This window comes from Epithele typhae (genome assembly GCF_022376455.1).
Source record: "Epithele typhae strain CBS 203.58 chromosome Unknown BXZ73scaffold_32, whole genome shotgun sequence".
Classification (NCBI taxonomy): Eukaryota; Fungi; Basidiomycota; class Agaricomycetes; order Polyporales; family Epitheliaceae; genus Epithele; species Epithele typhae.
The window spans coordinates 159,293-187,290 of record NW_025954223.1 but is presented as its reverse complement, the minus strand read 5'-3'; the positions used below and the strand labels follow the sequence as shown (position 1 = coordinate 187,290).

Sequence of the window (27,998 nt, the reverse complement as noted above, 5' to 3'; positions counted from 1 at the left end):
CGGCACCATGTCATCCCTTCACCGGCTGTGTTGCGCGCTGCTCGCCACTGCGTCATTCTCTCAGACCCTCGCGCTCCCGGCCACCCGTCTCTCCGTCCGCCAGAACGGCTCGCAGAACGGCACAGATGCGTCGGCCGGAGGCGCGAACGACCTCGGAGCGCAAGTCTACGTACGTCTCCCCGCCACACCGTCTGCGCCCTCGCTCGCCCTCGTTCCTGACCCGGAACCCCCCACCGCAGGTCCCGCTCGCGGTCATCGGGGGTCTCTTCATCGCAGGCATGGCCGTCGCATGCTTCGGACGTCGCTTCCGCCGGAGCCCCGTGGCGGCCAGCGCAGGCGCAGCAGCCTCGGGCCCTACGGAGCTCACGGCCGATCAGCTCGTCGGGGGCGCCGCCACCACCACGACGGCTGCAGGCACGCAGCGCGCCCGTCGCGCGCGGCGGACGCGGCGCACCCCCAGCCAGATCTCGACGCACTCGCTCCCAGCCTACATGAAGGAGCCGGGCGACCAGGAGATCGTTATTGTTAGGTGAGCGCTTGTTCTGCGTCGCCAGTGCCTTGCTTTGTTTTGTGTCTGGATCCGGGTGGAGCAGCGACGCCGGGTGGGAGACGGGCGAGGTGGCGAGTCCGGGGCGGACGTCTGCGTGGCCTGCGGTCTGGGAAGGCTGCCAGGTGCCGTATCACCTCCCGGACCTGAGATGGAGGGACGGAGCGCCTGCGGGGTTGACAGGCAGGCGAGCAGGTGAGGACGCGTGCGGGGCGGGTGCGAGTGCTACCACCGCCCGAGCGTTCCATTGCCGCCGTCGAGAACGCTTCCAAGGACGTCCTCCTACGCCCACGAGACGAAGTGCCTTGTCGGCCGTGCCTGGGGCGCATATATCCCGGCCGCTCGAGAAGCGCGAAGGTATCACGGTATCGTGATAAGAATGCGATGCTTCTGTCTACCTCTGGTGCGCATTCACGTCCTCAGAGCATCGACTGACATGTTTCGCGCAGGGGCGCTGACGATATGGAAGACGACATACCGATCACGGTGACCATGCCTCCGGTGGACGAAGACTCGCTCAATGGCTCGATGGACACTTCGCACGAATATCCGTCGGACAATCAGGTACCGCTGCTGACCGGCAACGACTTAGACGACCAGCACCTCAGCCCAGATCACAACCGGCCGTCCCGCGCAAGCTTCGACAGCATAGATAGCTCAGCAGAGAACAGCTCGCACCACTATGCGGACGATGCGCCAGCTTACGAAACTGTCATCCTAGACGATCCACCGTACCCCCCAATGCCACCAACAAGCCCGCCACCGATGACACCGACCCCGGCGCCAGGAACTGAACGTTCATCCATTGAGCAGTTATCAAATACGCGTCGCCGGTCTGTCTTCGCCTCTATCTTCAACCCTCGCCATTCAAGAGGCCCGTCCGCCGCGTCCCCCGAACCGCGACCCAGCACCAGCCTGAGCGTCACGCACGAAGATCAGCCACGGCTTTCGATCGCGTCGGACCGGCGGAGCCGCGCGCTGCGGCACCAAGCATCTCACTCGGGCTCGGGTTCGATGCTCTCGCTGCTATCACGCACGCGCTCGAACGGGAACCTGAATGGCGCGGAAGCGCTCACGTCGCCGTCCATGATCTCGCTGCATTCGATATCGGCCCCGCTCTCGCACACGCTCGTCAAGACGGAGTTCACGTACCCCAAAGGCGGGCCGACGGCGGACCAGATACGGCTGATCTCCAGCCGGGAGAGCCTGGCGCGCTTCGGGCGCCCGTACGGCGCGGACGCGATCGCGTTCGCGGCGTCGGCGTCGGCGAGCAGAGCGGACCTGGAGCCCCCGCCGGGCTTCGAGGAGGCTAGTGGCGGCAGCGGCGGCGCGGTGGCACAGGGCAGGGACAGCCCGAGCTCGAACGAATCGGGCCCTCTTCCTGAATCAGGCGAGCACGTTTTGGAGGACGCCGACGAGACCCAGAGCCCGTCTTCATTGGTGTCGCTCGCTATCCCGCCGGCCTCTTCTTCTGCCGCGCCCCCGCCGCCCGACGACCACGACATCACCTCCCCCACGACGCCCGTTGCAGCACCTTCTCTCCCCGCGTCCTCCTTAGCCCTGGAATATACGTCTAAACCATCATCTCCGTCACCGCTCTCGCCGCCGCCGCCGTCGACACCTAGCGCGAGCTTGAGCTCGCGTGCCCCACCCTCGGCATTCAAAAACCTCTCGGAGTCTTCTGACGGTCTCCCGCCCCGCGCGGCGTCGCGCGCCAGCTCTTTCATGTCCTTTGCGACCGCGAACGAGTCACTGGACACGCCCGCCACCCCGGGCTTTGGCGTGTCGACGGCGAGCCTTGCGGGCTACGACAGCGCTGAGGGCGAGAGCGCGCCGCCGACCCCGAGGACGGAGACGCGGCATTTCGCGGAGGGAACAGACACGACGGTTACGAACGGAGACGCGCGGTGACGAAGGCCATGCTGTGATGCTGAGTTCATGACGATTTGTGCGGCGGCGCGTGCGATTCGAAGCTCGAGGGCTCGCGCCGTCGAATGGACGTGTTGTAGGTTACGTATGGCTGCCCCCATCCCATCTCTATCCCATCCCCATTCCACTCATGCCCGTTTATCTTATCCGCTTTTGGTCCCACCATTTTCTCTGTGCTTTCTGCTCCAGGTGGGAGTGCCTGGTGCTGCATGTTGTGTTGGCTCCGTTTCCTCTGTCGCTATAGTATCTGGTGCTCCGCCGACATCCCTTTATTTCCCCAAGAGTTGTGTTCACTGACTAGGGTCACCGCGCAAGAGCCTCAAAAGCCCGCACGGACCTTGAGTTCTCCCTTTATGCTTTCTTCCTTGCTTTCTGCTCCGTGGCTCGTTGCTTCAAAGCACTCCCATTGTACCACCACTATCCCCATCCCCGCATCTCGCCTCGCGATACCTCCGCCGGGCGGACTGTGCCGTTCACGTTAACGACGCTCCGCCCGTCCTTCCCCCACCCGTTTATTGTAGAGTTAGAGCTCGCTCCGTAATGTCGGATAGATAAATTGGGACATTACACGATGACTGCCCTTCTATACAATCCTTCTAGCCCTCAGGTCCTACCCAGACGCCTTGCAGCACGTCTCCGGCATCCGGCTCACGACGAGGCCGCCCCGACGTGCTGTCATGGACAGTCACCGTGCCGTAAGTCTGTCCGCGATTTCCCTTTACAAGACGGCGTTGGCGGATCGCAGTTGGGTGCGGGCCGCTCTCGGGCTTTGCTCCGTCTTCTTCGTGGGTCAGGCGACCGCGCGGAACGTCTCGCTGGACTCGGTCGCCGCGTGGGCTGTCTGAGGGCCTGTTATAGGCGACGATAAGGTGTGCGCCGCTGGACGACATACGGGCATCGACTGCATCTGGAGTAACACGCCCGCCTGACGATCCTTGGGAGGTGTACCCGGTTCGCACTCTCAATTCTGAGTACACGGCGCGCAAATGTTCAAAGGAACTCGTAAGCTGCAGAGCGGTGTGGTTGTCGTGCACAAGTCTACCGCAGTTCAAATGTTCACCACGGGCTCGCGCGTCGCGAGAAATGGGTCGTGGTCCGGACGGGCTTCGCACTCCGAGAAAGCAGCAACAACGAGCGCCTGATCAGGCTGGGTAGTGGCGTCGAGCGCGTTTCGTCGCGCCCGTCGGGCCTCTCCTCTGGATTCACCGCCCACGACAAACGCATTCCGTGTTTCTCCACGAGCGCAAGGACGATCGGTTCTTCATCCCCTGGTCTCAGTGCAATGACCCGTCCATCGTCCTCTGCGCATCACCAATGGTCGACTCAACTTTGTTATCGGCGGACTATTAGTAGCTGGTGGACTGCTAGTACGGCGCATGCACAACCGCCGGATCAGCGTCCCTCGCAGTGACAGGACAAATGTGGTCTCGTCCCCAACCGCTCTGCCTACACGAGCTAGTGGGGTGCGATGCAGACCGGCTGGAGACGAGACCAGACGAATGCTGTAACGGCAGGATGGTGAGCCGTGCGATGTTCCGAGTTCAGGGCCTCTCGAGCGCATGCGAGCGCTGTGTGGCAGAGGATCGCCGCGGTATGTCCCTCACACTTTCTCATCCTTTCCCCGCCCCCACATGGTCCTTTGCAACGTCCCATCTGCATCAACTCCGGCTATTTATGGCGCACGTCGTCAGGCCCAAGGCTCTGGCAGCGCATGTACGCGTCCCCGACCATGGCCCAACGCCCGCCCTTCTCGCGGGCGATCACGCAATGCCAGCCGCGTAGATAAAGCCAGCCCACAACGTCCTGGTCCCCCGTCAGCCCCCGCCGACCCCAGGCTGCCTCGTTGCTCAGTCGCCGTCTTGCCCCGCACCGACGTCCCCAACCATGACGCCGCCTCGCCCTTTCGCTCGCCTCGCTGCTCTCGTCGTGCTCGCCGCTGTGCCCACTGCTCTCGCTGCGCCGACCGCGACCGATCCCTGCGCCAAGGTGGCTGGCAAGACGTTCGTGCCCCCCGCGGACGCGCTCGCCTGTCTCAAGGCCTTTCCCCTCAACGAGACGATCCGGGACAACGTCTTGACCGTCGTGGACCGCGTCTTCAACTTCTACACCTTTGAGGACTACTACCTGAACTCGCCCCCGCCCTTCCAGGAGTCGACGGTGAACATCCGCGCGCAGATCGCGCGTCAGCGCACGGCCAAGTACAAGGTGAGTTGCTATATGCACGTGCTTTTGTCGGGAGCCGCCGCAGAGAGCTCATGTCGCGTGCGCGCAGACGGACTACGACTTCAACCACGACCTCTACCTCTGGACGAGCCAGCTCAACGATGGCCACACCCGTGAGTTCCCTCCTCCGCCTCCTGCGCGCATTCCCTCCGACCGCCACCCCCGCAGGCTGGTTCCCCTCCTGCACGACCGCGTACCAGAACCTGCTCCCCGCCCCCGTCGTCACGCTCGAGGTCAACGGCGTGCAGTCCGTCTTCGTCGCGCCCGACTCCGCGGACTTCCTCGCCCTCCTCGGGGACGACTACACCGGCTACTTCGACTCGATCGGCTTCGACTTCCGCCGGCTCGCGGGCGCGCGCGTGCTCAAGATCGCGGGCCAGGACCCGTACGCGTACGCGGACATGATCGCGCACACCCAGTCCGGCAACTACCTCGACCACGGCGTGCGCGTCAACAGCGCGTTCAGCAGCTACCGCATCTCCGGCACCGACTTCTCCCAGCGCTTTGGGGACATCGCCGGGCCCGCGTTCCCGGACCTGGAGAGCCTGACGATGGAGCTCCTGCTCGTGAACGCGACGAAGCCGGAGACGGTCACGATCCCGTACCTCGCGAGCTACGCGGGCGGAGTCGACTTCACGAACAAGGACGACTTGTGCGTTTTTTTGTTTGTGTCGCTTTCTTGCCTTAACCCTGGACTGATCGGTTTGCAGCTGGGCCAACCTGTGCGCGGCGAACAACGGGACTAATGGAGTCGACTTCAAGGCTTCGGGTGCCGGGGCGCACGCGTCCCCCTCGCGCAACGGCAAGCTCGCGATGGCAAAAATCGTGACTGATGGCAAGGCGTCGCAGTCGGTCGGGCTCCCCACCGAGTTCCAGCCGACCGTCCCTCAGGTGAACGGCAGCACGGGCGTGATCAAGTCGTACATGCTCGAGGACAAGAAGACGGCCGTCGTACGTTCCCTTCCTAGTGCATGCAGCCGGCTCTATGACGCTCACCTCGCACACAGATGTTCGTCGGCTCCTTCGAGCCCGACGACTTCGACTCGTTCCAGACCGACACCGTCGCCGCCTTCGCGGACTTCAAGGCCGCGGGCGCGACGCGGCTCATCGTCGACCTCTCGAACAACGGCGGCGGGTTCGTCTGCCTCGGCCACTTCCTGCACGAGTTCCTCTCCGGCACGAAGAGCCTCGGGGGCTTCCAGAACCCGGGCTACCAGTCCACGATGCGCGCGAGCCCGCTCGCGCAGAAGATCCTCGCGAGCGACATCGCGCTCGGCCTGAACGGCAGCTTCTCGTTCTACACCCCGGACAACTGGGCGTTCCTCAACAACACCGGCATGCCGCTCGACTTCGACTTCATGACCCCGAGCACGACCCGCACGATCAACGGGAAGCAGTTCGTCGAGTCGCAGCGCTTCGCGGTCAGTTGCGTTGGGAGAGCGCGAGTTGTGTTCACGCTGATGCTGATGGGGCCTTCCCTGGTAGGACGTCTGCCCGGTCGTTGTTGACATCCCTGAAGAGCCGTTCTTCCCGCCTGAGTGAGCATATGTTTCTTCCTGCGTCGTCATAAACGCTAACTCGGACGTGCGCCCAGGAACATCGCGATCGTCGGCAACGCCAACTGCGCGTCGACCTGCGCCATGTTCAGCACGCTCATGAACGAGCGCCACAACACCAAGATCGCCATCTTCGGCGGGAAGCCCGGGCTGCAGATGCAGTTCAAGGGTGGGTTCTTCGCTCTTTCCCCCATCGTCGTTGGTGGAGTGGGGCTGAGGCGCTGTGCAGGTATGGCCGGCAACCAGGTGCTCGAGTGGTTCGACATCGACTCTGAGGTTAAGACCGCGAACCTCAAGGACGACCCGCTCGCGCCGCCCGATCTGTGCGTGCTGTCCCCATCGTCCTTTTGCGCACTTCTTTGACTGACGATCGGGTTCCCGCAGGCTCATCAACGCCAACTTCCGGTAAGCTTCTTGGCTCGGCGCGATGCGTCAAGTGGTACCCCTGACTAACGCATGCTCCGCTTCTCTTTCAAGCCACAACTGGCGCATTGGTACGTTCTCATGCCCTCATCTAGTTTCTTGCTCTGACATCTGCCTTCCCGCACAGCGTACAGCTTCCTCGACGAGTCGACCCCGATCGAGTACAAGTCCGAGCTGCCACACTGTCAGCGTTGCCGTTACCTCTATCTCGTGCTCGCACTGATCACTTTGTTGTCCCAGTCCGCTTCCCGTACACGCCTGAGACGTACAACAACCCGCAGGCCCTCTGGGATTTCGCGTGAGCTTTTATTCTTTTTCTGTTCTCGCTCGCGCCCTACTTACTCGTGAATCGTACTTCCACAGGGCTACCAAGCTGTTCCCATGATGCGGTTGACCGGGGTCGCAATACATCTTTAGCATGCTGTGTTCTGCCTCGTCGATTTGCTCTGATGTTTTAATCAATTGCTATCGATCTCGACATCACGGGATACATCTGTGAACACCTTACTGAACGGGTGATACGGAACGTGTGCACGACATGAAAATACAGGTTCACAGGTATACAGCGTCTTCCCGTCCATCCACGCACACCATCACTCCACGTGGTAGTCCGCCCGCATCCCCTCCGCCAAGCTACGCGGGTCCACGACCCACATCGCCGCCTTCTCCACCACGTCCGCCTTCTCCGCGCCGCCTTCTCCGTCCACCCCGTCTCCGCCGCGCTGCCGCCCGTACCCGCCCTCCGCCGCACGGACGTCGCGCAGGATCGCACGGACGCTCGACTTGTTCGCCGTCAACGTCGTCCACCCGCGCGCCGCGCCCCAGAGCATGCTCTGCACCGTGTGCGCGGTCAGCCGCGGGTTCGCGCGCGTCACCGCCGCGCGCTCGATCTCGCCCGCCTCGCCCGCCTCGCCGTCGTCCGCGGGCGCAGGGGCGGACGCGAAGAGCCGGGGGAGCGGATGCGGGTGCGGGAGCGTCTCCTGCGCGAGGACGTCGCGGCAGGTGCGCGCGAGGGCCGCGAAGAACGGGGAGAGCGGGAGCAGGTGCGCGTCGGGGCTCGCTGCGGACGGCGCGGGCGCGAGGGCGGCGGGGGGCACGGAGGAGGGGAAGACGCGGACGGGGACGACGGGGAGGAACGCGCGGGAGTACCTCGAGCCGCGCCAATACCGCGCCTCCGCGTCCGCGTCCGCGATGTCCGTGGGGCCGGCGAAGAGCGCGGCGGCGCGCCGCTTCTCGTGCGGGCCGCCGATCTTGGTGAGCACGATGCGGAGGCAGCGGTCGCGTGCTTCCGGGGTCGTCCAGAACTCGACCGCGCCGAGCCCGGCGGGCCCCGCGGCGGCGGCGAGGCGGTCGTGGAGCTCGTGGAGGAGCCCGCGGGACATTTCTTGGAGCGCTTGGTTTGCGAGCGCGCGGGAGTGCTTCCCATTGTCGTCCGCGGTGGGGGGCTCGTCGGCGTCCGTGGGGCTGCCCTGGGCGGCCTCGAGCCGCTTGCGCTTCCACTCGCGGTACTGCGCGGAGGGCACGTACCGCGCGTCGGCTTCAGCGGCGGAAGCGGGGAGCGGTGCGTGCGTGATGTCGGAGACGAGGGCGATGAGGATGGAGAGGTCGAGGTTGACGCGGACGGTGGGCTCTAGGCGGCGGGCGGGGACAACGGAGACTCTGGGTAGATGCGCGGGGTCGCGTTCCCCGAGTTCTACCTTGATGCCCATGTCACGGAGTAGGTCTAGAGTTTGCGCGATTCGCGGGTCGTGGTCCTTGGGGTTGGACGGAGAGAGATCGAGTCGCGTGAGTCGGAGCGTTACTGACGGTACGATCGAAGTCCCGGACACTGGGTGGTGACTTGCGGCTTCGAGAAGGGCCCTCCCGGCCTTCAGTATCGAGTTGTCAAATTTTTTCTGAGCGAGACTTGGCCCGTGTTCATCAACACCGTCTTCGTCCTCGGAGTCGGTCATGTACGAGTCAATCTCGCGAAACTCGGCAAGGAGGCGAGAGTTCTTCGTTCTATGCCAGGTGAAGAGTGAGCACAGATGGTGGTCTTAGGAGCACTTCACGTACGTATTCACCCGTATCCATTGCCTCCCGCCGTCTGCAACAACGTCCACTTTCACCCCTGGGGGTTTGCGAGAGCCGCGTCGAGGTACGTGCATATCGCCGTCGACGAAAGTTCGCATGATCGTGATGATTGGAGGGGGTGCATGCAGCACTTCGTTCCATACTGATATCAAATATGGCGCGTTGGTAGACAGTGCGGGCTGAGAAGCATTTGTTGGATCGTCGAGAAACTACTGGGAGGATGTGTTCCATACAATAAATGAAGGCTCGAGAAAGAACCCTGAAGGGACTCACCTTTTCCAGCACGTCCAAATCACGTCGAACGGCGTCGCGCAACGCACGGAGCCCATGGACCGCGTCTTGGTGCGCATGGAACTCCTCTCCCACATCTCCGCCACTTTGGCCGATAGATGACTCGAGTATCGGAGGTTTGTCCGCTAATTGGACCGTTCCGAAGGTGGCGATGGCCTCGTAGATGCTGCGTAGTCGTACGCGGAGATCGTGGAGTTTTGGGTGTGCCGATACAGTCATGTTAGAAAGTATTGAGAGCAAGTAGGGAAGGTAGATGAAGTACGGAGTCAAGTTGAGTCGAGGATGCACCTAGATCATCCCTACCCCCGGACTAAGGTTAGGACTCAGACAGTGTTCGACTTCTACTTTCCCATCTCAATCCAAGGCAGTAGTATATCCGATTGTTTCCAAAAACAGCCCCTATTAAAAAGCTATTACATGTCCGTTCCGCCAGTGTCCACGTAAAGTAAAAGGCACTCGAGAGCCTAGTATAGAAACCCTCCGAGAGAATAACAAATATCATGAAAAAGGTCCTCAACCGCTATTTTATCGGATCTTAGAACGCTTGGAAGGTGGTCATGCCCTCACGCGGGTCTGAAAAAGAGACAGTCAGCGGCGCGATCTCAAAGTCCTCGTTCGCAAGCATGGACCACTCACACTGGGGCAATGGAAGTCTGAGGTCCAGGAGCAACGGCTAGAGTCGGGAACGGAGTAGCGGTACACCACACCTCGACATCGTCGGGAGATGTACCGGCGGGGAGGACAGCAGAGGCAGGCGCGCCCTTCTTCGCCTGGGGGATCACATCCGAGCAGTCCGTGAGCCGGCTGACGTCCTGGCCCAGGACCGCCAGCTTGGCCATGGCCGCGGTGAACTTCTGCACCATGCGTGCCTGGTTGTCTGTACGAGTCTCGTGTGAGCCCCCCGTCGTTGGCAATCATGGCACAGCGCCAACACGCACCGACGTAAGACTGCCATTCGCATGCCGTGCGTGAGTCGCGGGCGATGACCTGGTCCGAGAGGAGGCGGAACTCTCCAGGAAGCGGGGACTGCGCTTCGCCAGTGTGCGGGCCGTTGGGGTAGCTCTCAGCCTTCAAGAGAGTCTGGCGTCCAAGTGAGCACTGCGATCTTAATAACAAAGGACACGTCGCATAGCGCACCTCAACGAAGAACTGCGAATCGAATGAGGAGGGAGTCGAATCGAATGGGTGTCCGTGAATGCTGGGATCGACGTTGTCTTGAGCGGCGACGGAATGAGACGCGAGGAGGGCGACGAGCTCCTCGGGAGAGAAACCCGCGTCGGCCATCCGTTCCAAGATTGAGTCGATGGGATCCTCAGGCTTAGGTACGAGACCCAGCGGCGCGGGGATGGAGAAGTATGGGCGACCCGCCATGAAGGACAGCTTGGGACCACCCATACAGTTCCCGACGCCGACAGCGCCGGCAAACTGGATCCTGGACAACGAAGGACGCGTTAGAGGGTTATATTTAGTCGGGGGAATAAGAGAGCATTGTGCTCACATGTCACCGTAGGACACCCCGTGGCGGAGGGCAATAGGACGAAGCTTCTCGATTATCTCATCAACACCGAGGTTGGCAGGATCCTTGAGTTCGAGGTGCATGTGAGCCATGATAGAGCCATCTGAACAAACGGTGAGCATCGACCCGTTCGGTGTCGCTTCATCGAGAATACTCACCCGCTCCGCCGCCGCTACAAAGCACCATCACGCCAGTCAGCTCCAAACATCTTGTGGGTCTCTGAAGACAACGCACCCGTATTTCCCTTGAGACTTCAACAAAGGCGAATATCCAATGGCGTCGTGGAAAGTCAGCTATAACATTGCGTGAGCATAGACGTTCGATTCAATATCAGAGTATGGTACTCACACGCAGGGACTCATGGGCTTCCTCCCCACACTGACCCCCTTCAAATAATCCGTCTGCGCTCTGAATGTCGTCCAGAACTTTGTACCAGACACAGCACTACAATGATAGTGAGCGCGTTTTGTAAATTCGGATTCAGAAAATTTTACCTTCGCACTGGACGAAGTCCGACCTTTCCCGCACGATGCAACGTGAGCCACTTTCGGAGGTGGGTCGCGGGAAGGAGCAGCAGACGCCGCAGAGACGATGACAAGAAGAGATAGGAACGCAGTGGCAAACATGGCGGCACGGGCGGGGTTGTAGCGAGGAAAAGAAATAAGGAGCAACTGTAACGAGAGGAAGAGCTACAAGCGACCCGAGAGACAAGAGAGGAGGGGGCTCGAGTGGGGGAGAGGAATGTAATAAGGACATCGCGTGTACGCGCCTTATATTGGGGTTTTCTGGAGTGGAGAAGAACTGTCACAGCCAACGAATCAGCCCCGTGGATGGAACTTGGAAACGCACCAGCCGGTCTATAGCAGCCAGGGCAATGGTCCACGCCATCCTGCCTGACGGCCGCAGGAACCCGCAAGGAATGCTTGGGCATTATGTGCCGCCCGAAACAAATACCGGATGTTCCTGCGATGACGGACGGGACGATCGGCCGTTCAGCTGGTACGTGCTCATGACCAAGTCCTGATTGGACAAAGGGTGGTCTCTGGAAGGTAAATGTACGAGGAGTCAGCCTCAGCTACCAGTGCGCATAGTCAAGAAGTACGTGGAGTACGACTTACGGACTACTTGTCCCAGTATTGCCGGACCGTCTACTGGCGTACGATGCATCCGGACGAACACTCCTCCTTCTGGATCGGACGATGATCGGTACCCGTGAGTCTAGCGTTTCAAAGTGTACGACTGATGCTCACTGGACATATTACGGCCTTCGCCGCAAGTACGGCGAAGAACTCTCCGTTGACAATGGACTTTGAATTGCCATCACGAGATTGACGTATCACTGGCGGTGGAAGCCACTTTGATTGGGGAAGAGGCGTGTTCCCTCTGTCTCGTTGGGTCTCATAGCGGGCCTGATCGAGGCACGAGGCGGCGAAAAGTAGATGAGCAATGGTGTCAGTGACTGCATGAAGGATGAAACCGATCTAAGCGTACCACTGGAACCGTCATGCGGTCATGGTGAAGCGCACCAAGGACTGTATGCTTGTAGTACTGCATTTTCTCGTTCTTCTCAAGTTGATCTGTCCACACACGAAGACGTTGACAGTGGATACGTGATGGGGAGCTTGACCGGTCATGTCAGCTTTTGAACTACTGAGACTTAGACCGGCAATAGACCCTGAATGGTTTCAACGTTCTCAACGGTTGTGACGGGTACTGGAAGACTGAGCAAACAATGACAGTGGCGCTCATCAGCTTGAAGTTTTGGATAGCCTATTGTGCTAAGTGCGAAGAGAGCTTTCAATACCACATCGTGTCGTACACGTACACCGGAGCCCCCCGCACCAAACGAGACCGCACTCACAAGCTCGCCCCCTTCGACGACCCCTCAATGATCGCCTTGACGAGCGGCGCGGTCACCTTCCTCGTCGCGTCCACGTTCTTCTGCTCCCACACATGCACCTCAACCCCCTCCCCGAACCCGTTGTGCACCCCGAGCTCCGGGAACTTCCGCCGCTTCAGCTTGAGCTCCTCCGCGTCCCCGAGCACGTCGAACAGCCGCTTCGCCAGCCCCTCGTCCCCGCGCACGACGTACATCTGCTCGCGGCGGTGCTTCCCGCGCCCGCTCTTGCCCGGGTGGTCCGCGTCGCGGAAGGAGGTGAGGATGCCGAGCACGGCGAGCCCGCGCGCCGCCATGAACGCCTCCGTCTCCGCCCAGAACGCGGCGTCCTTCGGGAGCCACGCCTCGAAGCCGACGGGGACGGAGGAGAGGCCGACGGAGATGGCCGTCGTGGGGGCCGTCGCGGGCGTCATGGTGTACTCCTTGTAGTCGCGCTTGAGGAGGTCGGAGGTGGTGAGATGCGCGACGGACGCCTTCTTCTCTTGCAGCGTGTGGTGCAGGTCGGCGAGGCCGGGGGTGTCGTGTGGCGCGTCCGCGTTGACGTCTGTTGCGGCGAAGGAGAACAGCGGGCCTTGCGACGCAGCGAGGATGGGGAGGAGGAAGTTGGCCGCTCGGCGGTCCGTTGCTTCGGCCTTGCCTCCGGGTTTCAGACCGCTCGTGTCGATGAGGATGCTGCAGAGCAGCAGGGTCGCGAGGTCTGGTGTCATGTGTTCTGGATGCTCTTCGAACAGCAAGGCGATAAGAGACGCGCAGCTGCCCGTGGGGACCACGATGGTGCGTGGGCTGGCCGAGTCTTGGTACAAGCCTTCGTCTTGGTGGTGGTCGACGGCGGCGACGACGCGGGCATCCGGGTTGTCGCGCGAGAAGCGCGACTGCAGGCGGTTGTGATCGACTAGTGCAAATGTGGACGATGGCCACGGATCCGATGAAGCACATGGTACGTCGTCGATACACAGGATGTCGGATGGGTCCAGATGGGCGAGCTCGAGGGCGTGCAGGTTCTCTGCCCGGAGGTGGAGGTCGGACCGCGGGGTTTGCGTCAACGCGACCGCCGTCGCGTTCTGCACTTTGGAAGCAAACCAGGAGTATGCGATGGAACTGGCGATGGAGTCGAGATCTGTTGGACGTCAGGATCCCGTCTATTCACACGAGCATGCAGTCACTCACCCCCTGCCTCGTTTCCCATGACCACTGTCCAATCCTTCCCTTTGCCAGCCTTGACATCGCCGATATATGCCGATTTCTTCGCTTTCAGGAACTCAGACAAGGGTCCACTAGCCATCGTAGGACTGTTCCGGGGGCGCTACGAAGCCATGAGCTCGTGTATATGCGCGGCCGCCGTCCATCGTGCCGTCTTACACTGCGAGCGAGCGTAGAGATTGAAAACGTCCGACGGTAGTGGCAGAGAGGCCGATAGGAAGGCCTCGAGAGGTAGCCGGAGGTAGCGATGAACTTCAGAATGCAAGCCGAGGTTGTGGGAAGAGACAAGGAGCGAAGTCCGAAAGACGCGTCGCCGATCGCGACTTTCCGGAGTTTGTGTCAGGTGACCCGTGCCTGAGCGTGGAGTGATTGCTCACCTCTTTTTTTTTTTTTTGGTGGAGCGTATTTGTCTTGGTTCTACATTCGTCCTACTAGCGGCTCATCATGTATAGCCAGACACGCTGTTGTATTCTCGTGGAGTTTAAACCTCGAGTTAGATCGTTCAACTATACCTGGGGGAAATGCTTTTTACGCACTGTGTGTGGGACTCATGATCCGCGAGGACGTCTAGCGACCTCTTTTAATACCCACTAAAACCCCTCTATTTGTTACCCAGTCATGCCTCAGGCTCTCGCTATCGTCTATTAATGTACCCCAGACCCGTTCGACTGATGCAATCATAGCTTTTCTTTTCTTCTCGCTTTCTGTTAGGGTCGCTACGCGCCTGTCTAACGTCAAGCGTCTATCTATTGTGGCGTACCACCTGTTTTCTATCTCTTTGTTACTGAACTCGTCTCCGTTGTTCGCAATGACTCTCTCACATCTCAGTTTCCACACCAAGTACGCCGACTCGGATATCAGTATCGCCCATCTCTTCTCTGCATCATGGTTCTTCTTTCCGTTTCTCATCTTGATCTCCGCATTTCCTGCTGCTATTATCGTCCCCCACGATGGCTTCAGTCGTCGGCCACCGGATGCTCTCCAGGCTTTATCAAGAAGTTTCCAGATTTCCTTTCTTCCTTTCGCTTCGCACTCGAAAAGTATGTGATCCATTGTTTCGATCGATCCGCACTTCTTGCATGTCGCGCGATCTCTTTGTTCGGGTGACATGTTTGGTCTCAGCCACTTCGTCCCTATCATGTATGCGTCATGGGTGGCCATCCACATCCATTGGGCCGCCTCTCTTGTGATCCTGTCGCGTTTTCTGAGTGATTGCTCACCTCTCCACCAAGTACTAGGCCTATACCGGATGTGCAAAACGTTTGCGCCGAGTGTCGTATCTCTCCCGCTCTTGCGTCAATCTCTCTCGTATTTGGTACATAATTTTGAAATCATGGAAGGTACCTTGTTCATTTTTTTCAGAGCGAACAGAGGAAAAGTACAGGAGCAGTGCGAGCTAGGGGCACAGTTGTCCAAAGGTCGTTGTCACGAAACGTCACGCCGGCAATGACGAAGCGCCCTGTACGCGCACACAGACAGTGATGCAAAACTCACGCCACCAGCCTGAGCCGACCGAGCGCTCACGCTCAGAACGTCTGGACGCTGTGGACGCTGTAATCTTTGGGAGTTGACCTCGGGAGCGTGCATTTACACTCGGGGGGCATGTGTAATGAGGATCCCACAGTTCCACGAGGATCGCCCAAGATGTGCCAGATGAACGCGCGCATCCGCACCGGTTTTGAGGTGGGCAGAAGTGCACACTTTCCCCGTTCCTTGACGCTTTCTTATCCCCTACCTCTGAAATTTGGCATGTGTTCTTGAATGTGTCTTCAAAGGGCACTCTGAATTTTCCAATATTGATTGTACAGGAGGAACGGGCACGATCGCGATTTTTGCACTTCTGTCACGTTTTGCACTACCGGTAAACCCCTAGTAGTCACAGCCCGCCCCATCACGTGATCACAATGCGTCCGTCTGGGTGGAGGATTCATTGTAAACTATGTACTTTTCTGAATGAAGCATTTTCTCCTGGTTTGTTTCCGGAGGGTTGTACCAATATTATTTGGCTACAACTCCCTGGAGCTCCTTTTGGCGAGAGAAGGCGGGAAAGGAAGTGGCAGCATCGTGAGCGGTGTCGCAGACGAGCGCAGTTCAGGCGTCAATAAAAGCGCCAGGAAATGGAGCTTATTGAGTAAGCCTGTCAGAATGACATTAGCATACAACCATAGGTCGAGTTAGCACCACAAAAGCGTCCAGGTTGAAGAACCTAGGCAGGTGGATGAAGGAGAAGGTCTTGAAAGCGAGTGCAAACAAGGAAAACCTGGTATGGATATCATACCATCTCTTCAAAACCTCTTATTGAGCTCGCTATGCAGCCCCCGGTGCCACCGGAGCGTGTACTTCAGGCACGCATCATAGGGCTGAGCGCTGAACCACGACGTGCACGTTCTGCAGGAGAGAAGTCGCCGCATGCTTGTGGAGATGTCCCAACTTCAGGCAGCACCTCAGCTGCCGCCCGGGAGCACGCCATCCAGACTGCCGGTTGCGGACCTTCCAGCGGAATCCTCCACTGTGTTGTCGTCCCCGCGATCCCAAACGACGCCGCCGGAGGCCTCTTCCAATCAGATCCGAAGCATCATTCCGGGGCCACACATGCGACCCGGAGGACGCTTTCAATCAGCGCCCACATGTGAGGCTACAGAAGCGGGGCTGAAGCTGCTGGATGCACTACTGTAGTACTGTGGCCGCGCTCAAAGACGAAGAAGAGGAGATATTTGCCTTTCAAAGCAGGAAACCCGCAGCTTCACCGCCGTCTCGTGGAGATGCGAGAGTTTCTAGCCATCTATCTGGACGACAGCGCTCCTGTGCGTGGATGGAAGAAGACCTCCGTGTCGACTGCACAGAAGCTCGGTTGCGCGCCAAATCATGCGCGAACGCTTCGCAGGTGGTGTCGGAAGTTTCTGTCAGGCGCAAAGCCCACACTCTCAGCATTATCGCGCCGGTCTCAACGGAGCGGAGGCGGCTTGGGCAGCAAGTGACTCAAGAAGTATACTAGCCATCGTGGGCTTCCCCCTAGGGCGATACTTGAGCGCGCGGACATCGCGACACCCGTATAGCATACACAACGTTCATTCTCATGATTTTATCTACTCGCGCACCCAGTCACTATCCTGCTGTGTGTTCGGGATGGTGTGCGCGCATTCTGGCGTCTTTGCGGAGGACCTATCTGGCGTCTAGCGCAAAGATAACTGATTTGAGCGCCGATCTCACGTGCTCAGCATAGGGGCGAGCTGCCATGACTGAGCCCAACCTTACTCCTCCGCCTCTCTCCTTCAGGCTACACCATTGTGTACGCGAGCTCAGCCATGGCCACCCCACCGACGAAGCAGTCTGTGCTGAACCTGTACCACTCCATGCTGCGCACGTCGCAGTCCTTCACCTCCTACAACTTCAGAACCTACTTCGTACGCCGGACGAAGAGCACATTCCGAGAGATTCATGTGCGCACTTCATATGAACCAGGCGTCTTGAACTGGTGGCTGATATCCTCCGCAGAACGAGAGCGATCCGGCGAAGCTCGCCGCGTTCTACGCTGAGAAGTCGCAGGAGTTGGCCGTGCTCAAGCGGAGCGCGATTGTAAACCAGTTGTATGGCGGGAGGAGGTTGGTGGTCGAGGACCAGAAGCCGGTGCGCGACCGCGGGGACACATAGCACTTATGCGTATGCTTGTTCGACGTTACTGCTCGACAACTCTCTCTCATGCACAATTCCTGTTCTCGATGTTCTACCATCTACATAGTCTGTGATCCGCCTCCCTACCCTACATACCCTATCTCATATTCTGGCATGCGCAGATGCAGCAAAGGCCCCGAATTTTAAACTTGGCTCCATCTCTCATACTCAAAGCGGCCATGAAGACGAGTGACTATCTCCTGGTAGTCCGGCTCGTTGTCCGGCGTGATGAACCCTTGGCGTATCATCAAGTCTATGATCACTGGAGAAAGAATGGGCGAAATGAGGTATGCACAGAGGGGGAGAACACCTACCAATGGAGCAATTGTACTTGAACATTCCCGTCTTGATTAGCTCCGCCACTTTCGACATGGGTAGAAGCTTCGCACGTTGCGGTCGCCCTGAGCTGAGTCACTGAGATGGCTAAGGGCACGCACCTCAAAGGAGTCAACTTCTCCGTCCATGGGTTTGGGGACCACATCGGAATCCACAGGCAAGCGCAGGTCGTAGACGTACTCCACCTCGGGTTGCAGCCATCCACGCGGAGTCCTACATGACCGCGTCATTCGCCTGCATGGTGCACAGATCGTGAAGCGAACGAAGCGAGTGCTCACCTGAAGAAGTAGCTGACCGTGCCCACCGAGGTCGTGTACTTGCGCACGACGTCCTCCGGGATGCTCCCCTCCTCCATCGCCTCCTTCACCACCGTCTCGTACACCGCGTACCCCGCCGGTATCCCGCCCGCGACGCTGTTGTCGAGGTAGCCGGGCCAGGTCTGCTTCGTCGCGGCGCGGCGCGCGACCCACATCTTCCACCCCTCCACGCTCCCCGGGTCCGCGACGACGACGCTCATGTGCACGCCGTACGTCACGATCCCGAACAGGCCGCTCGCCGCGCGCTCCATCTCGAACGCGAAGTTCGTGTCGTCCGCATCCGCGTCCGCGCCCGCGGGGTAGTCGCGCGCGCCGAACGGGTTGCGGTACACGGGGTAGACCTCGGCGCGCCACTTCCGGGGCCCGACCTCGTCCGGCCAGAGCCCGGTGTCGCGCCAACGCTCGCAGAGCTCCGCCATCACGCGCGAGCGCGCGGCGGGGGTTGCGAGGTGCGGCGCGAAGCTCACCCATTCCGTCTTGTGGCCAGCGGCGGGGGAGGGATGCGAGTCGGAGAAGACCCAGCTGGGCGGCGCGCCCGCCGCGGTCGCCGCCGCGGCCTCCGCGCGCAGCTGGGCGACGACTTCAGGGCGCAGGAGGCCGACCGCCGCCGCCGCGCGGGTGGGGGCGAGGAGCCAGGGAACGACGGGATCGGTGTCGGGCGCGTTGAGGCGGTAGTTGTCGCACGCGCTGACGATTTGGAGGAATGTCTGCGGCGGAGTGGGGATTGGGCCTAAACTGGCGGCCATCGCGACGCTTTGAGGGGGTGGGTAGCCTCTGGAGTGTGTGCTGCGTATAGCAGATGGGTCTCCGCGGAGGTATAAGTGCGAGGCAGACGATGCTGCGCCGGCGATGGACACCCGATTGGAGTCACTTTACTGTGAGCGCCTGCTTCGAGCCACGACACTTGCAGCCTTGGGTCGACGTGGTCTCTTGTCGGGACATACATAGTCCGAGTTGATATTGTGCACTACGTGTGCACTCCGACGAGATTCCCACCCAGGCGCGCGAGTACTTCCGCTCATTACAAGACGCTCGCATTAACGCCATTCTGACAAACAAGTCACGGCGAAGTGCTGCCAATGCCAGCACCGGACCCATGCTCGGGCCACCGTATCTACAGCCGTGGTAGACGGGCTGCTTGTTTTCGGGCACGAACATGCTAGATATGCGCTAAGGTTTCTTCTCTTCCATGCTTCAGTTGACGTCGCCATTGGCCTCATATACTCCGGCCAACAGACACACCACCACCCATCCTCTCCCACCCATTATCATGGGACAAACTCTTGTTGTTCTCAAGCGACTCTCCTCCGGCCTCGCCTCAGGCGTAGCAGGTGTCTTCAAAACCGTCGGACTGTTTTTTGTCGACTTCGCGCTCTTCCTCTTCAACCTGCTCACGCCTGATAGAAAGAAAGGAGCCGTGATACCAAAGGGATGCCCTGGATACGGAGGCAAGTGGCCGGAGTATGTGCCGCCTCAGGCAGGCGATAGTCGCTGCTCGTGCCCTGCGCTCAACGCCCTTGCCAACCACGGTACGCCGCCGCTTGGCTCGCAATACTACCTGCGCACTCACGTGTTCCGCTCGTTTTACCAGGCATCCTGCCCCACAATGGGCGCGATATCAGCTTCAAAGACCTGAACACCGTCGTTCGCCAGTCGTACAACTTCTCGCCCACGTTCTGCAAGTTTGTCCCAAGCTACGCTGCCAACATGCTCAGCCGCGATTACAACACGGACTTTTTCGACCTTGCTGATCTCGACGCGCACAATTGCATCGAGCATGACGCATCACTCTGCCGTGAGTGCTCTCGCCGCCTCGTTGCTCACGCGTGCCGCTCAGAGTACTTATGGACTGTCCAGGGCTCGATGTGCACGAAGAACCTGACCAAGGGAAAATTGCGCATGAGCTTGTTGAGCGCTTGCTGACACGCGGCACGGGCCCGAATGGCAATCTCACGAAGAAGGACCTTTCTCGTCTGCTAGGCGAGCGCCGCGTCGAAGCAAAAAGGGCCAATCCAAAGTACAGCCAGGCCTTCATTCACAAGATGTTTGGCTCGTCCAAGTTGGTGGTGGTTTCGCTGATTCGGGGCATGCGCTCGCCGCTGACTGGAGTGTCTTTTTCAGCTCGTCCACACTCCTCACCATCTTCGGAGGTCAGATCGATGACATCCGGACGATACTCACGGAGGAGCGCATCCCTGACGGTTGGGAGCCCCGCATCCGTCACAGGATGGGGCTCACGATACTCGAGTTCAACAACACCGTGCTGCCGGTCGAGCTCGGCGTTAAGGAAGAAGTGGATGGGTCGATCAACGTGGCGGGTCGGGAGCGATATGACGCGGTGCAGAAAAAATAGGCCGAGTACTCAGGTCGTCAGTATGGCGGTTGGTTATCTGAAGCTATTGTTCGTAACGTCCACTTGATATGTATTCGTATCGCCCGCCTAGCTCAATCGGATAGAGCGTCAGACTCTTACGATCGTTTGACACGGCGGAGTGCATCTGAAGGCTGCGAGTTCGACCCTCGCGGTGGGCTACAGGCAATGTTTTTGAGCTGTTTCAGTTTTCGAGGGCAGAAGTTTTTGGAGGCATTAATCACGTGCCCGAAAGATCTCAAGGCGATGCCCACAGGGATATTTCGTCCGAATATCCCTGTACATACGGACAGAAACGATTTCCATCGTCCGCTCATAGAGTATCACACAGATGGACGGACTCTGACTAGATTGCCGACCGAATAAACAGACTCAGAGCTGCTCGACGCGTCGCACACGTGACCGTGATACGGAGGGGGGCAAACAAGGGCAAAGTTGGGGTGTGAGAAAGACGAGGCCACGTCGCGTCGCGCGGGGGGCTTCCTCAGCGATCCCGCGTCTGCGCTCGTTGTCCATCCCGCCCACCGCCATGTCCATGTACAAGCTCATCCGGCGCATCTCCTCCTCCTTCTTTCCCCGCCCCGATCGCCCCTGGAGCGAAGACGGTACGTACCTGTATGCCTTCTCCGACCCCACGCGCCTCACACGCGCCCTCCCCGTGTCTCCCTCGCCCCCCACCCGCGTGCCCGCCCGCCCGCCCCCTCCACCTCCGCCTTATCCAATCGCCCACGCTCGTCCCCGGCACACTCGCGCATCCCACTCGCCGCCCGCTCGTGGCCGTCCCGCGCGCTGCCGATCTCCCTCACCTTCGCGGGACGCTCGCCTGTGCCATCTGTCGCCCTCGCCACATGCGCCCCCAGCCACGTCCACCGCTCCCCAGATCGGCAAGAAGCGCCGCCTGAGCACGTCCGAGCACGAGGACCGCGAGGCGACGCCTGTGAAGAAGGCCCGCGCGGACTCGGAGGCGGCGACGGACGAGGAGAGCGGCCGCGACCAGGAGCGCGGGAGCTCCCCCGCCGCACGCACCGACACCGAGGAGGTCAAGGAGGTCACCGAGGGCGTGCGCGAGGTCGAGCTCGAGGACGGTCCGCCGCTGCCGTCAGACTCGGAGGCCCCCTCTGCTACCGCAGCGACGGCCCAGGAGGGCGAAGATGCGGTTATCGTTGCGGAGACCGAGACCGAGACGCAAGCGGCGGCCGCGGTGCCCCTGCCAGAGTCCCCGACGCTCAAGGCCGCCGAGGGCGAAGACCAGGACGCGGAGGGCGAGGTCGACGTTGAGGTGAAGAGTCTGGAGGAGGCCGTATCGCAGACGGCAACCAATGAAGCCTCATCAGATGCTCCCTCTGTCCCCATCGCCGCCGACACCGACGAGGTCCCTGGGCTATCGCTCGCCTCCACCTCCACCAGCAAACCCATCGTCAGCTCGACTTCGGAGTCATCATGAGGCACAGGCGGACGCACTTTTGGATACTTGCCCCCCTATCGCCGACGTCGACTTACTGGGCGATGCGTCGCTGCAGCACCGTCCCTCGGCGGACTCGCGCCCACCCATAATCTATCGCACATAATGTATTCCGGTCGCTGTTGCTGTCGATGTTTGTACGATCCCTTGCTTATCCCCCATTCCACAACGAGCTGCTTTCTTGCATCATCATCCTCTCCGATCCATCCGTCCGATCCTCGCTATATGCGCTCTGTTTGCTTGCTTTCCCTCTCGCATCTCCTCAACCGCTTGTTCTGCTCACATCATCGCTCTCCGCACCTGAAATCGTCCATGATTGACCTTGACGCCATTGTTGCACATATTGGATGTTCTCCCCGCACGCATTGGAGTCGAACCGGCTCTGCTCCGAATTGTGAGGTGCGTGGCTTAGGTCCTTGTATCAGATAGACCTCCAACCACATTTATTACAGTTCTCGATACTATCAATAGCGGGATGGGTTGTGCTTTGCACATGGCGCGCTCCTGGGACGTCGTACCCTCCTCCCCCCAGTCATCTACTTTGGGAGGGGCCAGCGCTCACGCGACCTCGGGCCTCGGATTCCTTGCCGCCAGAGAAGGTCGTCGGACGCGCCGGTGTTGACTGCCCTGGCGCGGAAGCGAGGAACGAGCGACTGAGACAGGTGCTAGTCTACGGCGGGAGGAGCGGCGGAGAGCAGACGCCCACGGCTTGCCTCCAACCACGACGCTCCTCCCGCCGCATCGTCCGCCTCCTTCCTCCCTCTCTCCTCCATCGCCTTTCCTCCGTCAGCTCGGCAAGTTCTTTCGACCCTTTGATCATGCCCCTCTCGGACGATCAGCAGAACGCGATCCTCGGGATCTTGGGTCCGCCTCCCCCTGATCCAGGCAACGAGGTTGCCCCTGACTACGCCGCGGACCAACATCAAGTTGAACGCCAAGATCTCATCGACCACAGGACCTGCGCGGACCATGCTGGCGCTGCGGCCATGCTCCGCACCGTTTGGACTTTGGGCAAGCCGGCACGCCAGGCTGCGTGGGACGACTATCAGGCACGTCTCGCTCTCCTCGAGGATCTCGACACCTTGCAGCCCCCCTCCCGTGGACCCTCCCCACCCCCTGAAGGCCCTCCCGCTCGCTCCCGATCCCGCGGGCGTACCCGGACACGCACAGGGCCGACGACCAATGCCATGGGCTCGACGTTCGACAGCACGTTGCCCGTGATCGACACCCTCGACAACCCTTCCTCGTTCGCCATTGCACAACTCGCGAAAGGCGACTACGTCTTCATGTGGTATTTCTCGGCAGATGGGATGAGGGACCAGGGAGGCCAACGCTTCGCTCAAGCGATCGGCCAGTCAACGTTCAGCCTCGAAGGAACCCTCGACACCACAACCAACACCGTCAACTGGTCCCGAGCCCCGACTGGGGCGAAGCGCAGCACCAACGAAGTTCGCGACGCCGACATCACCTTTGAACAGTTCGTCGAGGCCAAGCACACCCTCTGCGCACAGTATGAGGCTGCAGTCGCCGATGGCAAGCGCGTCTACTCTGATCAGTTCGTACGCATGTGCCGGAAGCTTTTTGGGTTCGTCGAGCAGCACAGCCTGCGCAAGCACGACCCTGCTTTGGGCTGGAAAGCCTTGGCGTCGTACGTCGAACGGGTTCGCATCAATATCCATCAACGGCTGGTCCGGAAGGAGCCACTCCCAGACTTCGGTGTCCTCGACGATCGCCGCATCGAGACCATTCACCGCGAGCTGTCCATCCAGCAGATGGCATCCATGCGGGCCGCACATCTCCAAGAGCTAGAGTCCGTGCGAAGCTCTTCTACTGTGCGTGTCTTTGTTTTCTCAGTTTGCCTGTGCTTTCGCTCACTCTCTGTCTTCCTTTTAAAAACATGCACCACATCGCTGTTTGTCCAACCTATGGTGCCCTCTCTCCCGCGCGCGCTCTCAAATGGCCTGCCCATCGGCGCGCGCGTTTTTTCCTCCGCGTCACCCCAACGCCCTTCGTGTCACCCAAACACATGCCTATGCCTTTGGCCTCCGCGCGTACTTCACTCGCCGCCTCCGCGTGCCCAACGCCCTTCATGCGCTGCAGTCGCGCTCGCGCTACAGCTCCCCCACCCCAGGGCAGTCACACGGTCCCAAAACTCGCTCCACACGAGGGGCCGAGGCATCATCTTCCGCCGGCACCTCGGTTTTTGTCCCCGGCCACGCGTCCTCGACCAGCGCGTGCGCCGTGTGTCTCGGTCGACACCACCACAACGCTTCTACCTGCGCCGCAACCGAGCTGCACCACGCCCCCGGCACACCCACGTTCGTCAAGCGTGGGGCGGATGGCCGCGGTTTCTCCACCTCCAGCGGTGGTCAGATCTGCCTCCGCTACAACCTGCCGAAAGGATGCCCGAACAAAGACCCTTCCAAGTGCCGACCCCACGTCTGCAGTGGTTGCGGGTCAACCGCTCACTCCGCTCAGTCTTGCCATCTGTCACGTGCGCCAACACAACAGTAGCCCACTCAATGCAGACGAGTGGGAGCGGGAACTCCGTACCTTCGGACTCCTCGACCGCTACCCCACGCTGCCTCTCTCAATTCGGCAGGGGTTTATCGTCGGCATTCCAACAATCTCCATGCAGTTCACACCACCTAATCGCCCCTCAGTCATCGACCACGCCAACCACCTGGAGGAAATCGTGTGCAAAGAGCGCAGGCTCGGCCGTTACCTTGGACCATACACCTCTGACGAAATCCAATCCGTTCTCGGCCCCTTTCAAACGTCCCCTCTGTCCATCATCCCTAAACCGCACAAGTCAAACTCGTTCCGCCTCATCCAGAATTTCTCCTTCCCACACGAGCCCCGCAACGGTGTCTCCTCGATCAACTCGGCCATGGACGCCAGCTCATATCCTTGCACCTGGGGTACGTTCTTCGCTGTCGCGCTCGTGTATGCCATGCTTCCCCCGGGGTCACAAGCCGCTGTCCGTGACGTCCGCGATGCATATCGAACTATCCCTTTACACCACTCGCAGCTCGCAGGCACTGTTGTCCGCACAGGTGACAACTCCTTTGAGGTGGACACCTGCGCAGCGTTCGGGTTATGCTCTTCCGGGGGGTTTATGGTTTTGTTGCCGACATTGCCTGCGAGATTTTTCGCGCCCACGGCCTTGGCCCTGTCCTTCATTGGGTCGATGACCACTTCTGGGCACGAGTTCTTGTGTCCTGGCTGGCTGAAGCAAACATGCGCCGCGCCGCTGCGCGTGACCGCATCCGGAGTCGAGGCGCCCGTCGGACGCGAGGGGGACGTCTCTGGTGGTCAGGGGATGCGCTCCCTGATGGTCGCATCGAGGAATTCATCGAGGACTTCTGCTGCCCACTCCGGGATCATTCCACATCTTCCCTTCGCCCTGACGCTGATGCGTCCTATGCCTACTCCTTCGCAGACATTGATCGCGTGTCGCTTCCACTCGGTTATGTCTGGGCGCCGGAGAAAGACCAGCTTTGGTCGTCCACACCGGACTATACCGGCCTGTCCTACGATTTCGCTCGTGGCACTGTCGCTCTCCAGCCTTCAAAGCGGGACAAATATCTCACCGTGCTGGACCTTTTCCTGGCCTCCCCTGCGCCGGCTCACAACCTCGACGCCATCCAGAGCCTCTATGGCAAGCTCAATTTTGCATGCTCCACAATTCCTGATGGACGCGCTTACCTTACGGGACTGGAGGTCGCAATTTCCAACGGATCTGACCGTCCTCACGTCGCACGGCATCTCCCCAGATTCGCGCTCGACGACCTCCGATGGTGGCATGCTCGACTTCTATACGGCAACATCGAGCGTCCAATCCCTGTCCCGGTCGAGGTCTTTGACCTCCTCGCATACTCCGATGCATCCTCCGGTGTCGGAATCGGGATCGTCATCCAAGGCCGTTGGCGTGCATGGAGAGTCCTTCCCGACTGGAAGCAAGACGGCCGTGACATCCAATGGCTCGAAGCCGTCGGGTTCGAACTACTCGTTCTTGGACTTCTACAGCTCCCCGACCTCCCACCCAACGTGGCCGCCCATGGTGACAACACAGCCGTCATCGGCGGATGGCGCAAAGGACGCCAAGCGAACCGCTGGGTCAATGCATGTTTCCGCCGACTCAATGTTGTCCTTGCAGCCGCACGGGTCGCGATCCATGCGCGCTACGTTGCCAGCGCTGCGAACCCTGCCGACGACCCGTCTCGTGGAATCTACGGCCCAACTAGCCTCCTCCTGCCACCCATCCGACTCCCCGACGCGGTCTCTAGCTTCTTCGCCGACTGGAACGCCCCGCCGCAACCCTCAGAGCTCGCCGCACCAGCGCACGCACTCCCCAAACCTCCACGGGACCCCGCCCGCGCGCTCGACGCTGACCGTGCAAGCTCCGAGCGCACTGCCCACATCCTCGTCAACAGCCCTGCCTTCTACTGGGACGAACTCAACGCGTTTTAATCGTGTCCTTCCACCTCGCCCTCACGTGTTCCCTCGGCCCTACGCCCCCGACCTGTCTCCTCGCCCTCATCCATGCCGTCCACATGTCGCTGCCAGTTCGCGACTGACCGCCTGGTCCCCATCCACGTCATCTCTGGTGGTCACCGACGGGCCCGTGATAAGCCCACCTCGTGCGGTTGACGTGCTTTCGCGCGCATTCGACACCTCTACGGCGACTACCTACGGCTCCGGTCTTCTACTGTTCCACATCTGGGCTGACACCCACGACGTACCTGAGCATCTGCGCGGTCCCATACCTGAGCCAGTCCTCCTCGATTTCCTCCAATCACTCATTGGCTCGTACTCCAAGTCCGCTGTCCGCAACACGTTCCATGGCATCGAAGCTTGGCACAAGATCTGGCAACTCCCATTCTCGTTTGACTCTCAGACCCGCTCGCTGCTCCTCCGCTCCGCAGAAGACTCTGCCCCAAGCACCTCGTCTAAGTCCCGCCGTGATCCTTTCTTACTTGAACACCTCGCCCGCTTGTTCCCTCTGTTCGACACCAGCTCGTCCCTCGACCTTGCCTGCCGCGCTGCACTTTCAACAATCTTCTGGGCAACCGCTCGTAACGGCGAGTTCCTACTACAAAGCCAGAAATCTTTCCACCCGAAAAACCACGTGCAGCTCTCTAACGTCTCTTTCAACACGCGAGATGGTGGCGTTATCGTATGCACCATACACCTCCCACACACAAAGACCCATCGTTTCGACGGTGAGGATGTTTATTTTGCCTCCCAACCCATGCACGATCCGGTCCGCGCCCTCCGTGAACACATCGCCTTCAACAAGCCCGGAAAGGGTGAAGCACTCTTCTCACACACCATCCGCAGCTCCCGTCGCCCGCTCACGCTCCGGGCCTTCACGGTGCGAATCCGTGCTCTCGCCGCGGAGTTCAACTTCGGCACCCCTTCCGGCCACAGCCTGCGCATTGGCTCCCTCCTCTGCTACGCCCTCAACGGTTTCTCTCTCGCCGATTGCATGGTCAAGGGGCGCTGGCACTCTCAATCCTCTTTCCAGCTCTACCTGCGCAAGCACGCAGACGTCCTCCAGCCCCACCTTGTCGTGCTGCCACACGTGTGGGACGACGTCCAGCGCGCGATGATGCAGGTCCGTTGTCCCTCTGCTCCTGTCTTCTTTGGGAGTCGTCAGCCTCGCCCGACGCGTCGCGCCGCTCCTGCCCCGTAATGGGACTCGTAGCTCACCCTCCTCTCTCACAGAGCCAAGCTCAGGTTGTGCCTCAGAGCACCGCGAGCTCAGCGGAGCCCGCGCACGCCGCGCGCGGGGATCTCAGCCACGCGCGCTAACACGCGCCGCGCGCGCGCTGCCGCAGAGCACGCGATCCGCTCTTGTCCCATTTGGTGTCCTTCCCACTGTACTACTACCACGAAATACATTTCGCCCGCGCACTAGCTGGCGCGTCCACCATAGAGCGTCCAGAGCCGGACGCCGTAGACTTCCGTTCACACGCACTGTGTCGAGTCCACCGTTCCCGCGCATCCTCCCACTGTCGCTTATTCCTCTCAGAAGCCTGCCGGAGTCGCCAAGGCCTCTTCGCGCTCAGGGGCGGCCGCCCGAAGACAGAACGCAAAGCTCGACGCCTTCCTTACCATGCCTATTAGTCTGGCATGCTCGCCCTTTGGCCGCTTCACCAGCATCAAGATGGATTTCATTA

The 27,998-nt window shown here is 60.3% G+C and overlaps 10 protein-coding genes and 1 non-coding gene across 11 annotated transcripts; 6 read left to right on the top strand and 5 right to left on the bottom strand.

The window, feature by feature from the left end:
• Positions 1–7: 7 nt before the first annotated feature.
• Positions 8–2,458, top strand: BXZ73DRAFT_102465 (uncharacterized protein; the record flags this gene model as incomplete). Its single annotated transcript, XM_048015240.1, has 3 exons — positions 8–169; positions 240–529; positions 997–2,458. The coding sequence occupies 3 exons, from the start codon at positions 8–10 to the stop codon at positions 2,456–2,458; spliced, it is 1,914 nt and encodes a 637-aa protein (XP_047876762.1).
• A 1,902-nt stretch (positions 2,459–4,360) lies between these two features.
• Positions 4,361–6,980, top strand: BXZ73DRAFT_78411 (uncharacterized protein; the record flags this gene model as incomplete). Its single annotated transcript, XM_048022877.1, has 12 exons — positions 4,361–4,681; positions 4,749–4,812; positions 4,868–5,351; positions 5,410–5,650; positions 5,707–6,120; positions 6,185–6,237; positions 6,294–6,424; positions 6,485–6,578; positions 6,640–6,660; positions 6,733–6,749; positions 6,806–6,862; positions 6,919–6,980. The coding sequence occupies 12 exons, from the start codon at positions 4,361–4,363 to the stop codon at positions 6,978–6,980; spliced, it is 1,959 nt and encodes a 652-aa protein (XP_047876761.1).
• A 291-nt stretch (positions 6,981–7,271) lies between these two features.
• Positions 7,272–9,261, bottom strand: BXZ73DRAFT_48573 (uncharacterized protein; the record flags this gene model as incomplete). Its single annotated transcript, XM_048020083.1, has 3 exons — positions 7,272–8,679; positions 8,734–8,960; positions 9,025–9,261. 3 exons carry the CDS (start codon positions 9,259–9,261, stop codon positions 7,272–7,274), a joined length of 1,872 nt encoding a protein of 623 aa, XP_047876760.1.
• Positions 9,262–9,674: 413 nt separating this feature from the next.
• Positions 9,675–11,184, bottom strand: BXZ73DRAFT_90647 (fungal versatile peroxidase from pleurotus Eryngii; the record flags this gene model as incomplete). The annotated part of the gene is made up of 8 exons (XM_048025706.1): positions 9,675–9,919; positions 9,981–10,122; positions 10,180–10,474; positions 10,541–10,661; positions 10,717–10,766; positions 10,793–10,851; positions 10,907–11,002; positions 11,053–11,184. The coding sequence occupies 8 exons, from the start codon at positions 11,182–11,184 to the stop codon at positions 9,675–9,677; spliced, it is 1,140 nt and encodes a 379-aa protein (XP_047876759.1).
• A 1,231-nt stretch (positions 11,185–12,415) lies between these two features.
• BXZ73DRAFT_48727 (DHH phosphoesterase) lies at positions 12,416–13,737 on the bottom strand (the record flags this gene model as incomplete). The annotated part of the gene is made up of 2 exons (XM_048020112.1): positions 12,416–13,572; positions 13,623–13,737. 2 exons carry the CDS (start codon positions 13,735–13,737, stop codon positions 12,416–12,418), a joined length of 1,272 nt encoding a protein of 423 aa, XP_047876758.1.
• Positions 13,738–14,222: 485 nt separating this feature from the next.
• On the bottom strand, positions 14,223–14,870 carry BXZ73DRAFT_48567 (uncharacterized protein; the record flags this gene model as incomplete). Its single annotated transcript, XM_048020081.1, has 1 exon — positions 14,223–14,870. A coding segment is annotated over one exon (648 nt), but the record flags the coding sequence as incomplete, so codon positions are not given.
• A 2,090-nt stretch (positions 14,871–16,960) lies between these two features.
• Positions 16,961–17,306, top strand: BXZ73DRAFT_48731 (uncharacterized protein; the record flags this gene model as incomplete). Its single annotated transcript, XM_048020113.1, has 2 exons — positions 16,961–17,095; positions 17,151–17,306. 2 exons carry the CDS (start codon positions 16,961–16,963, stop codon positions 17,304–17,306), a joined length of 291 nt encoding a protein of 96 aa, XP_047876756.1.
• A 164-nt stretch (positions 17,307–17,470) lies between these two features.
• BXZ73DRAFT_102459 (nudix hydrolase 20) lies at positions 17,471–18,726 on the bottom strand (the record flags this gene model as incomplete). The annotated part of the gene is made up of 4 exons (XM_048015239.1): positions 17,471–17,589; positions 17,642–17,708; positions 17,765–17,876; positions 17,942–18,726. 4 exons carry the CDS (start codon positions 18,724–18,726, stop codon positions 17,471–17,473), a joined length of 1,083 nt encoding a protein of 360 aa, XP_047876755.1.
• Positions 18,727–19,250: 524 nt separating this feature from the next.
• On the top strand, positions 19,251–20,333 carry BXZ73DRAFT_48644 (Cloroperoxidase; the record flags this gene model as incomplete). The annotated part of the gene is made up of 4 exons (XM_048020095.1): positions 19,251–19,509; positions 19,572–19,775; positions 19,838–20,039; positions 20,102–20,333. The coding sequence occupies 4 exons, from the start codon at positions 19,251–19,253 to the stop codon at positions 20,331–20,333; spliced, it is 897 nt and encodes a 298-aa protein (XP_047876754.1).
• Positions 20,334–20,414: 81 nt separating this feature from the next.
• On the top strand, positions 20,415–20,512 carry BXZ73DRAFT_t132. Its single transcript has one exon. It is a non-coding gene; the product is annotated as a tRNA-Lys (tRNA).
• A 368-nt stretch (positions 20,513–20,880) lies between these two features.
• Positions 20,881–21,795, top strand: BXZ73DRAFT_78405 (uncharacterized protein; the record flags this gene model as incomplete). The annotated part of the gene is made up of 2 exons (XM_048022876.1): positions 20,881–20,956; positions 21,212–21,795. 2 exons carry the CDS (start codon positions 20,881–20,883, stop codon positions 21,793–21,795), a joined length of 660 nt encoding a protein of 219 aa, XP_047876753.1.
• Positions 21,796–27,998: the final 6,203 nt, after the last annotated feature.